At 39.2% G+C, this 13,674-nt stretch overlaps 1 protein-coding gene across 1 annotated transcript in view; it reads left to right on the forward strand.

Moving 5' to 3' along the window:
- The window catches only part of PANK2 (pantothenate kinase 2), a 30,711-nt gene extending 17,524 nt beyond the window's left edge, over positions 1–13,187 (forward strand). Inside the window, exons 2-6 of the mRNA XM_019644568.1 lie at positions 41–393; positions 6,021–6,274; positions 7,811–7,987; positions 11,137–11,260; positions 12,851–13,187. Of these exons, the coding sequence (XP_019500113.1) occupies positions 41–393; positions 6,021–6,274; positions 7,811–7,987; positions 11,137–11,260; positions 12,851–13,018 (1,076 nt within the window). The 3' untranslated portion in view covers positions 13,019–13,187. The remainder of the gene's footprint in view (positions 1–40; positions 394–6,020; positions 6,275–7,810; positions 7,988–11,136; positions 11,261–12,850) is intronic.
- The last annotated feature ends 487 nt before the right edge of the window (positions 13,188–13,674 follow it).

Here is a 13,674-nt window from a genome sequence, read left to right on the forward strand (position 1 = left end):
GAAAAAGGTGTTCTGACTTTTTTTTTCCTTCCCCATTTAGTTTTTCCATGGTTTGGCTTGGATATCGGTGGAACCCTGGTCAAGCTGGTTTATTTTGAACCCAAAGATATCACTGCTGAAGAAGAAGAGGAAGAAGTAGAAAGTCTTAAAAGCATTCGGAAGTACCTGACCTCCAACGTGGCCTATGGGTCCACGGGTATTCGGGACGTGCACCTGGAGCTGAAGGACCTGACTCTGTGTGGACGCAAAGGCAATCTGCACTTTATACGCTTTCCCACTCATGACATGCCTGCTTTTATTCAAATGGGCAGAGATAAAAACTTCTCGAGTCTCCACACTGTCTTTTGTGCCACTGGAGGTGGAGCGTACAAATTTGAGCAGGATTTTCTCACAGTATGCATTTTTTAGCTTATATACAATTTATGGTTATCTTATTGTTAAAAATAATACCAGTAACAAGAGGTGGAATCATTTCCATCTCTAATGGAACTTGAATTTTCTTGAGTGAAATTAAGATTAAATGTAAATTAGTGATAGACAGAAGTTAGCCGTCTAGAGATTGTTGTATAGTTTACTTTTTGCCCGGTTTAGATGAGTTGATGAGAATCAGAACCACTAAAAGCATAGCATTTTATTGTTGTTTAGTATGGAAAAATAGTGAAGCTGTGATAAGTAGAGTAAGAACCTACCTATAAATAACAACATCGTTAAATCTTGAACAATGAGATTGAAAAATAATTTTTAAAAATTAGTGTCATTTTATGTCATAAAATTGTTTCCAATCTCCTCTACTGTATAGTTTCTCTTATCTCCTTCAATTGCTTCTTGGTAGGTTTATTGTTTAAAAACCAAGGAACTCTGGTGAAAAGCAGTGGTTTTCAGGCCTCAGGACTAGTGAGAGATGGTTGACAGCAGTTTCCTCTCCCCAAATGCCTTCTGATGTGTTGTTCTGTGCTGCACACTTATTAACAGGCATCTCTGGGTCATGTCTGGACACTAGGGGGAGTGCCAGTGGGCACTTGGTTTGTTTTCATTCAGTGAACACTGCAAGACCTTGAGGTTAGGTCCTTTGAAGGTGGATGTGGGGGTAGGTGGGAGAATTGACAAGGGAATTGGCCAAGACTCTGACCTTCAGGGTGATAATAGATTTAAAATATCTTCAGTGACCATGGTTTTAATGCCACCAGTGAGAATATTATTCCAGAGATTCTGCCTTTGCCTATGCTATTCTAAATTTCTTTTCCCCCATGTGTCACTGTATGATTTGTGACCTTGTCCTTTCTTTGTCCTGTATCTCCTGACTTTCTCTCATAACTGACCATAATCATAATATGGAATTGAATTTTAAAAATGAATTTTTAAACAAGGTTTTTTTATAGTCTTTGCTTGAATTTCTCTTGGTTGTTGGTTTTCAGTGGTTTCTTTTCCACCTGTGAGTAAATGGAAGGTAGCAGGAGGAGAGAAGGTTCCCTTTCTTTGTGGAAGCCTGTGACTGATAGATAAAGGAGAAAACCTCTCTATATCCAGCATCCTGCAGAGGCCCTGTGGAATGTTCTTGAAAACCATTCAGGCTGTTACCAGAGGTTCAGCATTGTGTGGTAAATCCCAAGGAAAGGATGGATGCAAAGTGGATTTTAGACCTTAGGAATTGCTTCTTAGGCTGTTGGGGTTTCTCATTTGTATTCACCAGCACTAGCCTTGAAAACTATGAAAATGAAATGCCTATCAAATCCTGTTTGTTTATTAGGAGTGACTAATATTTAATAAATGGCAGTGAAATAGTTTTAAAAATATTGAATTTACCATTTCCTTTTTAATGTGAATCAGACTTCCTCAAATGTTGAGTTTGCATGTTGGTGCCACACCTACATTGAATAACTTGTGTTAGTGAAATGACCTATGCATTCAGTCATCTAACTATTGTCAATTAGGCTGGGATTCATTAGGAATAATAGCACAGCAGGGCACTTCAGGATAACATGAATTATGGGAAGGGCAAAAGGAGACACTGGTTTGGCATGCAATGGCAGAAAGCTACTTGGATTGCTATAGGCCACCAGTGTAACATGATTTGGCTTAGAAATGAAAATGCTGGCATGTAAGATTCAAGTGTCAGGAAGTCGGTGTTTAAATTAGTCTTGGCAGGGAGGTCTTAAGATGAAGTAAGGACAGTGATGGGCTGTGTGTATAAGAGGGTTGGATTGCCTCAATATTCTGATATTTTTCTTTCTGATCTTTGTAATGTTTTATAAAAGGTGTGTGCTTCCAAATCAGACAGAATCATATTTCTTCTCCCCAAAACCTTTTTTTNTAAAGTGATTTTGAAACTTCTTTTAGGAACTAAGACAAATATTCATGTTGTAGGATTTTTTTGTTGTTTGCCGTTTGATGTCTCAGATAATGAGACCCACTAAAAAATAAACAAGGTCTTGTTCTTCCTCCCACTTTCCCTTTGTGTACTGTGCCAGGGTGCCCCTGTTAGATGGCGAGGCAGTGTGTTGGTAGCTGAACCCTCCAAAATATACAGTTGACCCTGGAACAACATGGGTTTGAATTGCACAGGTCCAGTGATACGAGGAATTTTTTCAATAAATACCTGTACTGTTTTCCATCTGCAGATGTGGAGGGCTGACTGTTTGCATTAGTTTGTGCTATTTTATATATGGGACTTGAGCATCCTCTTATTTTGGTATCCACCGGGGGTCCTGGAACCAGTCCCCCTTAAAACATGAGGGACAACTAAGTTTTTGGGGAGTTAGAAGTTATACAGATTTTCGATTGTGCGGCCGTCATTGCCTTTACCCCTTTCTTGTTCAAGGGGCAACTGTACTTTAGTCTTAACTTTGAGAAAATTCAACAAAAACTAAATCTTTCTGTATTTATTGTTGGGGGAGTTGGGTATGGGGTGGAGCTACCTTTCTTTTGAGGTTAGAAAACCTTGTTCCAATGTCATTACACTACTTAGCTAAAGGTGGGAGACTAGTTGTCATTTGAAACTGGAAGGAGCTATTATTCAGTTTATCTTAGGAATTCTTGTGGGCTCTGGTTATAGTCATGTTCAGCCTAGAGCAGTGTGATTTCTAAACCTGTCCCCATCTCAGATTTAATGCATCACTGTCATTAGGGATGATGAGACTAGCTAGGCATGTGTGTGACTAAAAAGTTCTTTAAAAGTTTTAGATTAGGTGGAGAATGTCTCATAGGACTAAGAGAAATACCAAATAAGGATTGATTTAAAATAATGGAAACAAGTATGCTAATGATGGTAATAGGGTGCTTACTTGTTTGTGTTTAGACACTGTGCCAAATATTTTATGAAAGTCTCATTTAAGTCTCAGAATTAATCTTGTGAGGTAGGTATTTTTTATTCCCAGTTTCCAGATTAGGAAACGGACTTAGTGAAATTGTCCCTTTGTCCCAGCACATATAGTGAGTTAGTAATGGAGCTGTGTTTTGATTTTGGGTGTCTGAGCTCAGACCCAGTNTTCCCCCAATTCCCCAATAAAAATTTTTAAAAATAAAAATCAATGAAAAACATTCCAGGACTAGAACTACAATATCATAAAAACTTAATATGTAGATAGGCTAGAAATGACAAAATGGAAAAGAATCACTGAATTGTTCGACCTGATATCTTATTTTGGAATGTGCCTTTCTGTTTTTCCAGTTTGGGGAAAAAAATAGAACCTGAGCTATAAAAGGGGCTCTTTCTTCTTGTTGGTTGTGGGGCAGTTGAACTATTTCAGGTGTTGTTGGGATTTTTAGATACTGTTGTCAATGAATATTTTTCAAATTATATGTGCATATTTACTTTTTAACTGTGTTTATATGAATTTACAGAAATCAAAGTAGAGATTGCTTTTTTCTTTTAAGTACCTTTAAGTTTTTCCTTTTAAGTTGTTTAAGTTCATAGTTAAAATCCAAAGTGCACAAATTTCCCTTATCAAAAAGCTTAAGGTTTGTCAGCTTTTTTAACTTATAATGTTATTATATTAGTAAACTGGTACCGAGTTATCATTTCGTATACCTTTTATATACATCTTTTTATAATCTTTCACCTGTTTTATTTTGCTTTATATTAGAATAAAAAGAAATCCTACTTAATGCTATATTTTTAGTATGACTTCCTGCTGAATTTCTACCTCTCTTTGAACCTTTTTTCTTAGGTAGAACATGGAGATTAATTTCTTAGGTTAACTTTTTTTTTTAACTTATATCTTCATATCACAGTTATAATATAAACCCTTTATGAAACTTTGTTTTTATATATTTTTTGTCATTTCTCTTCGCTGCTGACTTATTTTTCCTCTCTGGTTAGCATTTTCAGTCTGTCTTTCCATTTTCATTCAAGCCTCTGACTCTAGTATTGATTTCTGCACAATTGGAACTTTTATTATTTTAGGCCCTCTGAGTCTTGAAATGTAGTTGACTCTTGAACAGTATGGTTTGCTGGTCCAAGTATACGTGGGGTTTTTTCAGTAAATGCAGTTGGCCCTTTGTATCATGCGTTTTATTCACATCCACGGAGTCAACCAACTGCTGTATTAGTATTCGAGTTCCCAACAGTGGGCTCCCAGATGTGGATTGAAAATACTGGGCTCAGCAAAATGGGTGCACAGGAAATGGGTGTNGCTGGCTGCTGGCTACATATGGTAGCCCATGGCAACCCACTGCCACAGGGGCTGCAGCCTATGCTGTCGCTGGCGACTCATGGCAGCTCAGCTCCAGGTTGAGCTGTTGTTCAGCATCTTAGCTGTGGAGGGCAGTGTCACTGGCCCTCATATGTGGGACCCTCTGGCGTCACAAGCCAGTTCTTAACCATTGTGCCACTCGGCCGGCCGGGGTTTTTTTTTGTTTTTTTTAAATGTTCATTTATTAACTCACATATTTTTTTTTTTTAAAGATTTTATCGGGGAATTGGAGGGGAACAGTGTTGGGGAATTGAGGGAAGGGGAACAGACAAGTTGCTGTCCTTTTGTTCTTCAGTCTAGTTGTGGAGGACGTTGCTTCACTGTCCCATATTGGTATTATCATCGCGCTCTTCCCGGGTGAGGCAGTCGCTCGCTGGCCATTGGACGGTGGCTCAAGGCAGCTCACGAAAGTGCACGCCAGCTGCCGGCCAGCCCCACTGCAGGCAACGCTGTCGCAGGCAAGGTTGTCGCTGGCAACGTGGCATCCCAACTCCAGGTCGAGCTGTTGTTCACCATCTTAGCTGTAGAGGGCGCAGCATCACTGGCCCTCATGTGGGATCCGAACCGTGACCGTGCTCCTCAGAGCTGGCGTCCCAAGTCAACTCTTAGCCAAGGTGCCACTTGGCTGGCCCCCCACTTTAGTTCTTAATTGAAGGAAGATGTTCTTCATTAATTTCTGTACAGTGTTCCATATGTGAATAATAATCATTCTTTTATCAGTTATTTAAATGGAATTAAGCTGATAATAGTGTTTTAAATTCTGATTCTGCTAAAATTCCCCTGTCCTCCGGAGACTGTGACACATTTAAATAGTGGAAAATCTTACCTTCTGATTGGCCATTTTCAGTCTTTTGGCTTCAGGTTATTAATAATAAAGTGTGGCTTACTTTGATACTGCTCCATAGCCTTGAAGATGGTCTTTTGGAAGGCACAAGTCAGTCTTTGTAGCTCCTGCCATGTGTCACCAGGTGCTTGCATCACTTGGATTTCTTGGAGCCTGTTTTCTGATAGTGCTATCATCTGGGCTGTGCTCCTGCTTCATACCTGTGAGCAGGCATCCTGTTTTATGCTTGGGTTTTTGGCATATTTCTGCAGCTGCTGTAAGGTTTGTTGGTAAAGTGTATTTGGGTCTATGGGAGTACGAGTCTGTCTTGTCAGTCTATCCCTATGTTTGTTGTTTCCAGATCTGTTCTGTAAAGCATGCACAAATAATACACATCTGTGAGCACTTTTATGGTTTGTTAAATGTAGATGGATGCCTTATTAAATGAAGTTTTTATTTCTGTTTGGCATGTTAAAAAGTCTGAAAACATTTTTATTTCATTACAGATAGGTGATCTTCAGCTTTGCAAACTTGATGAACTAGATTGCTTAATAAAAGGAATTTTATACATTGACTCAGTTGGATTCAATGGACGGTCACAGTGCTATTACTTTGAAAACCCTGCCGATTCTGAAAAATGTCAGAAGTTACCGTTTGATTTGAAAAATCCATACCCTCTGCTCCTGGTGAACATTGGCTCTGGGGTTAGCATCTTAGCAGTGTATTCCAAAGATAATTACAAACGGGTCACTGGTACCAGGTAGGTCTTTTATATAAAGGTATCTATATCTATCTATCTATCTATCTATCTATCTATCTATCTATCTATCTATCTATCTATCTATCATCTATCTATCTATCTATCTATCTATCTCTATCTATAGGTCTTTTATATAAAGGTATCTATATCTATCTACCTATCTATCTATCTATAGGTCTTTTATATAAAGGTATCTATATCTATCTAATCTAATCTAATCTAATCAAATCAATTATCTGCCTGCCTGCCTACCTACCTACTTTTTGTCAAAAAGACTTTATTGGGACGCCAGGGACGCCCCGAGCGTGCCACTCCCTCGCGCTGACCCTCCGTTCGACCCCATGCTCACCCCTGGCGTGCCCGCCCTCCCCCGTGGCGCCTGGGGCAGTGCCACGCGTTCCGCTTACTGCTCTCCAGCTGCCAAGTGGCTGCAGCGACAACACCAAGTTCGGCCTAGACCCAGTTGATGGGTTTTGCTGCGGCTGTACCGTGGAGGGCAGGAGCTGCACCAGTCACTATTTATTCTTGATATATAATGAGTTAATACTGAATTTTCAAGTATTGTAAATATAAGTATACCTACGAGAATCTGTTAAAATTATGTGGCGATACAAATTTTTCTGGTCTTAATGCAAACAAGTCTTTTCTCTTTTAAAGTTCTGATTTCATGACCTATTCTTTAATCTCAAGGTTTCATTACCATAGTTGCATAAAGCTCATTAGCAGACTGGTGGAGTCCATAGTCCCTGCTCTCAGATAGTGTATGGTGTGCATATTTCACAAAGTAACCAAAGTCAGGTAGCATCTATAAGGAGAAGGCAAGGCAAAATCGTTGCTTTGAAACCGGCCTAGATTTTGAGAGAGACAGAGAGACAGAGACAGAGAGAGAGAGAGACAGATACACCACACCCCTGGGATGGTGTGAAATCTAGAAGTTGAGGTACCTACTTGAGCAATAGAGAAATGATTGGGGGAGGGTAGTCTGAAACAGCAGGATTAGGTGGCAGATGAGAATTGAATGTTTTTGGAGGAAAACAAGGCACTGGGATTGGGATAAACAAGTTTTTTTAACAGGTGTGAGTTAAAGAATGAGAGGAGTAAATTTTTTTTGGGAAACACATTTATGGAAGAGTTCTAGTGGGGGCCTGATGAGCCAGGGTGACAAGGTGCTTGGATGGGGATGACTTGGGTCATGCTCTTGGAGAGAAAAGGAGGAGGTGCCAGCAGGTCCTAGGTGTGGGCTGATCTGCTCCTCAGGCTCCTGGTACTCAGCAGATGCCCAGATTGAACTGGGGAAAAGCACGGGAGGTGGGCCCTGAGTTTTGCCACTTTGCTTGTTGGCGCACATAAATGTGTATCTTTAGGGTGTCTATTAGGCACCTGTTTTTATCTTTTCATAGGCTTATTTCTTGCTAGTGGCATCTGCATGATTGGGTTGGGGCAAGAGTGGATTGATACATGAATATGGTTTTGGGTTCATAAATATTTCCTATTTTCAAAATGTTTTAACATTGTGTTGTTTGTTATTAATTACAGTCTTGGAGGTGGAACTTTTTTTGGTCTCTGCTGTCTGCTTACTGGCTGTACCACTTTTGAAGAAGCTCTTGAAATGGCATCTCGTGGAGATAGCACCAAAGTAGATAAACTAGTGCGAGACATTTATGGAGGGGACTATGAGCGGTTTGGACTGCCAGGCTGGGCTGTGGCTTCAAGGTAAGAGGGCATGTGTTCTAAGAAATACAGGAATAAAATATGAAATATTGGATATATCTTTTCCTTTTTAAACAGGTATACATACTATTAAGTCACCTGTTTAAGGTGTTCAATGTAGTGGTTTCTAGTGTATTTATATAATTGTGGAGCCATCACCATAATCCAATATCAGAATATTTTCATCATCTCAGAAAGAAACCTTGTATCTATTAGCTGCCACTCCCCATTTCCCCATCCCCAGTCCTTGGTAAAAACTAACCTATTTTCTGTTTGTGTAGATTTGCCTATTCTGGACACTTTATATAAATGGTGTCATGCATATAATAATGTGGTTTTTGTGTCTGGCTTATTTCGCATAATGTTCTCAAGGTTCATCCATGTTGTAGCATGAATCAGTACTTTGTTCCTTTTTATCGCTGATAATATTCTATTTTATGCATATGGATATATAACATCCATTTCCCAGTTGATAAACATTTGGGTTGTTTCAACTTTTTGGTTATGAATAATGCTGCTATGAACATTCATGTACAAGTCCTTGTATGGACATACTGTTTTTTAATTCTCTTGGATACATTCGTGTACCTAGGACTAGAATTGCTGGATCATGTGATAACTGTCTAATCTTTTGAGGAACTGCCAGATGGTTTTCTAAAGTGGCTGCACCATTTTACAATCCCATTTTACAAACCTGCAGCATATAAGGGTTTAAATTTCTCCATATCCTTGCTAACACTTATTATTGCCTGTCTTTTTGGTTTTAACTGCCTTAATAGGTATAAAGTGATCTCTCGTTGTGGTTTTGATTTGCATATCCCTGATGACTAAGGATGTTGAACATCTTTTCATGTGCTTATTGACTGTTTGTCACCTTTGAAGAAATGTCTGTTCAAGTCTTGTGCTCACTTTTTAGTTGGATTGTCTTGTTGAGTTGTAAGAATTCTTACACGGTCTCGAGACAAGTCCCTTATCAAATATATATTGGGTTGTCGGCAAAGTCATGACGTATTTTTTCTGTTTTTCGTTGCAAAAATGCGTCATGACTTTTCCGACAACCCAATTTACAAACACTTTCTCTCATTCTGTTGGTTGTCTTTTCACTCCCTTGATGGTATTCTTTGCAGCATAGAAGTTTTAAATTTAAATCGATAAGATGAAGTCCATCTTATCTATCTTCACTTTCTTCACTTGTGCTTTTGGTGTTACATATAAAAAATCATTGCCTAACTTAAGATCATGAAGATTTACTTCTGTATTTTCTTCTAAGAGTTAGTTTTATAGTTTTAGCTCTTACATTCTGGTCTATGATCCATTTTGAGTTAATTTTTGTGTATGGCCCAAATTCATTCTTTTGCTTATGAATATACAGTTGTCCCAGCACCATTTGCTGAATAGACTGTTCTTTTCAATTGAATTCTTGGCCCCTTTGTTGAAAATAGTTGACCATAAATGTATGGTTTATTTCTGAATCTTAATTCTGTTCCGTTGGTGTTTATCATTATGCCAGTACCAGACTGCCTTGCTTACTGCAGCTTTGTACTAAGTTTTAAAATTAGGAAGTGTGAGTCTTCCAACTTGTTCTTTTTCAAGATTGTTTGGCTAATCTGGGTCCCTTGACTTTCTATATGAATTTTAGGATCAATTTGTCAATATCTGCAAAAAAAGGCAACTGAGATTTTGATAGGGATTATGTTGACTCTGTAGATCATTATGGAGAATATTGCCATCTTTTTTCTATTTTATCTTTTTAGAATATTGCCTTCTTAACACTATCTAGTCTTCTGATCCAAGATGGAGTATCTTTTCATTTATTTATACCTTTGCTTTCTTTCACCAGTGTTTTGTAGTTTTCAGTGTACATGTTACACTTTTGTAAAGATCACTAAGCATCTTATTCTCTTTGATAGTATTGTAAATGGAATTATTAATTTCATATTTGGATTGTTTGGAAATACATTTTTTGTGTGTGTGTTGGAGCACGTGGTTTTTAATAGAAAAGGCACTCATATACATGCGTGTTTACTAATTTTAGGCACTTTGTAAATGCTGTAGATTTCATTTTCTGTGTTTGCAGCATTTGCTTATTGGTAATCACTTCTTTTTCTGATTGGGTTTGTTTTCTGGTCACAGTTACTAATGTAGCAATTATGCAGGTCAGGTATTTTGAAGTACTTGATCTTACAGGGAAATCTGAAGCTTTTAAGTAGTTTACCCTGGAACCCGGCTGTCTGCACTTTGCTTGGCTAGGAGAATAAAGCAGTTTACCAGATGTGAATATGATCATTTAGCTGAGAGGAGCAGCTGGGCAGCTGGGGGGGAATTACTGTTAGAGATGTCTTCCTGGAACTTTCCCTCATTGCAGAAGGAGCAGTGGTGCCTTACAGTGGATCTGATGAGATTCTAACTGAATATGAATATCTGGTATCAAAGCTGGAGAGATTTCAGTGGAAACCAGGAGGAATGCTCATTTGCTCATTCAGGGTTCTCTTTGAAGCTGCATTTCTCTCTCTTTTTTTTTTTTTTCAAGAAATGCGATGTTTGTTTTTTTTAGATTTTTTTTTTTTATTGGGGAATTGGGGGGAGGGGAACAGCACTGGGGAATCCCTGAAGGGGAACAGACAAGTTGCTGTTGTTTTTTGTTCTTCAGTCTAGTTGTGGAGGATGTTGCTTCACTGGCCCAAGTTGGCACCATCATTGTGCTCTTCCCAAGAGAGGCAGATCAGTCGCCGGTTTCTGGACCGCCGCTCACTGCAGCTGCTGGCAGCTCACGCTGGCTGCTGGCTACCCACGGTAGCCCATGGCAACCCACTGCAGCCTAGCAGTCACCAGCGACTCATGGCAGCCCAGCTCCAGGTTGAGCTGTTGTTCAGCATCTTAGCTGTAGAGGACAGTTTCACTGGCCCTCATATGTGGGATCCGAACCGGGGCGCTCTGGTGTCCCAAGCCAGTTCTTAACCAACGCGCCACTCGGCCGGCCCCTCTGCTGCATTTCTCTTTGAGCAGACGCTTCTTTATTTTGTAATGAAAAGTTTAAAGATTTGAACAATGTTGCTCTAAAAGTCACTTTTATCTTAGTAAAGTAACAGTCAAGTTCTATTGGGCTGTGTTGCCTGTGGTTTATTAAAGGGATATGTTTTTTTCCATCACAGCTTTGGAAACATGATGAGCAAGGAGAAGCGAGAGGCTGTCAGTAAGGAGGACCTTGCCAGAGCAACTTTGATCACCATCACCAACAACATTGGCTCCATAGCAAGAATGTGTGCCCTTAATGAAGTAAGGGGGCATGGATTTCTTTAGTCACTATGAGGAAAATACAGAACTTCCTGAGTGGGCCCCACCTTGTGTACATCTGTCTTCTCTGAACAGGGCCTAAATGTAGTCAGTCATACGTGCTGGAGTTTGTTTCATTGGCAAAGTTACAGCTCTTTACGTGTAGACTAACCTTACTTTTTTTTCTTACTGAAAATAAACACTGCAGCTCTGTAGAGGTAGACGAGAAAGTAGAGGAAGTTAGGAAGGTAGGCATTGCTCCAGATGATGGGGGCTGTTGGGTGGTGGTGGTGATGGGCAGTGATGTTGGATCCAGAGTCTGTGCGGATGTGGAGCTTTAGAATCCCTGGGAAGGAATGACTCGAGAGGAAGTCATTGAAGCTGGGAGAAGACAGAGCGGGCTGAGGAATGACCACCCTGCTGCCCCTCCACTGCAGCAGAGCTGTCTTTGTGCTTTCAGCTTCTTTACAGTGCTGCCTTGTAGCATTCAGGTCAAGCAGCATTGTACAGGGCTATGAAAGAACCAAGAATGGCCTTCCCTTGGGGATCCAGTTGGTGCAGCTTTAATAGCTTGTCTCTATTCATTTTTATTTAAAATTATTTTTTTAAACAAATAAAATAGGCATGTGGCTTATAAAGGAAACCATAAAAGGTACAAAAGTATTGTTTCATTTTTAATTAAAAAGATACTGTATCAGATCAGCATGAAGTAATTTAAAAAAATTCATTTGCGTATGTTAACACTATTTTCTTTATTGCATGTTCCCTTTCCTGTGCTTATGTATTTAAGATTTTAGTTGGGTATATATACCATTTTATATTTTTTTGTAAATATAAATTTCATGGCTGTATATGTGATTTCTTTTTATATTATAAGTCACTCATACAGAGCTGGGCATTTAGTTGCTTGCCAGTGATAGCTTTGCAGTAAAGCATTTTTAAGCATGAAACTATTCCTTGGTTGATGATGGACTTACTCAGGAGTGAGTTTTCTCATTTAAAGAGTATGACCGTACCGTGTTCATGAATCTTGATACGATTTTGCCAAGATGCTGTCTTTGCACAGGGGCTGCACCAGTGTAGGTCATCTTTAGCAATTCACGAGTGGATCAGTTTTACCACAACTTGACTTAACATACGGGGTGGAATTTCAGTTAGTTGTTTTGCTAACACTTAATAGGTCTACATTTTTATTTTTTTGATCACTAGTGAGGTTGACTTTTTTCCTGTAATATTTCTTGTATAATTTGCTTACTTGTCACTTTCCTTCTTTGAATTGGTTCTCAGTATTTTTTTTACTTACCTGTGTAAAACTTTTTATTTAATAGTAGTTAATGCTTGTCATATTTAATACACATTTTTCGTAATCTGTTTTCTCCTGTGACATTTCCTGATATGCTTTGAAGTGGGTCCAGAGTTGTCTGAGGATCAAATATAAGTAGCATTGGATCAGTTAGATTAAATGTAAATACCTTTTCTTGATCAGAAGCTAACTTGCTGCTAAAAACCATGCACATGGTCTCTGGGGTAGCTTTTAAGTGAGAACAAAAATTAAAGATTAAAATTAATTGCCTTTGTTTTTGATGTGCTCAGAACATTAACCAGGTGGTATTTGTTGGAAATTTCTTGAGAATTAATACGATCGCCATGCGGCTTTTGGCATATGCTTTGGATTATTGGTCCAAGGGACAGTTGAAAGCACTTTTTTCGGAACATGAGGTAAGCAAACTTATTTCCTGTAATAATGTTGCTATAATATAAAGGTCATACAGCTCATACTGCATTGGAATTTGAAGTAGAGATGAAATGGGCAGCAGTACTTCTTAATATTTTTGTGATTGTATGATATGAGGTTTAACTTCGTAATTTTCAGAAGCTATTTCTTACACGATTTAATGCAAGGTAGATTTTTGGTTAATTGTGAGCTTCAGCAATTAAAAAAAAAAGCCTCAGTGAACATTCAACTATATTTCTTTCTTTTTTTTAAAGATTTTATTGGGGAATTGGGGAAGGGGGAACATTGTGTTTTTCCAGGACCCATCTGCTCCAAGTCAAGTTGTTGTCCTTCAATCTTAGTCGTGGAGGGCGCAAGCTCAGCTCCAAGTCCAGTTGCCATGTTTATTTTAGTGGCGAGGGAGCTACAGCCTAGCATTTCATGCAGGAGTCGAACAGGCAACCTTTTTGTTAAGAGCATGCGCTCTCACCAGCTGAGCCATCTGGCCACCTGTTGGCAGCTCAGCGGCAGCTCAGCTTGGGTGCAGCTCACTGGTCCATGTGGGAATCAAACCTGCGACCCTGTTGCTCTGAGCTCGCGCATTTAACCAACTGTGCCACCTGGCCGAGCCTCAGCTATGTTTCTGATGCCTTATTTTCTGAACCGTTCATTATATTTTTTCCATTGCACTTACTTTATAAAT

Source organism: Hipposideros armiger, unplaced genomic scaffold (assembly GCF_001890085.2).
Source record: "Hipposideros armiger isolate ML-2016 unplaced genomic scaffold, ASM189008v1 scaffold_89, whole genome shotgun sequence".
NCBI classification, from domain to species: Eukaryota; Metazoa; Chordata; class Mammalia; order Chiroptera; family Hipposideridae; genus Hipposideros; species Hipposideros armiger.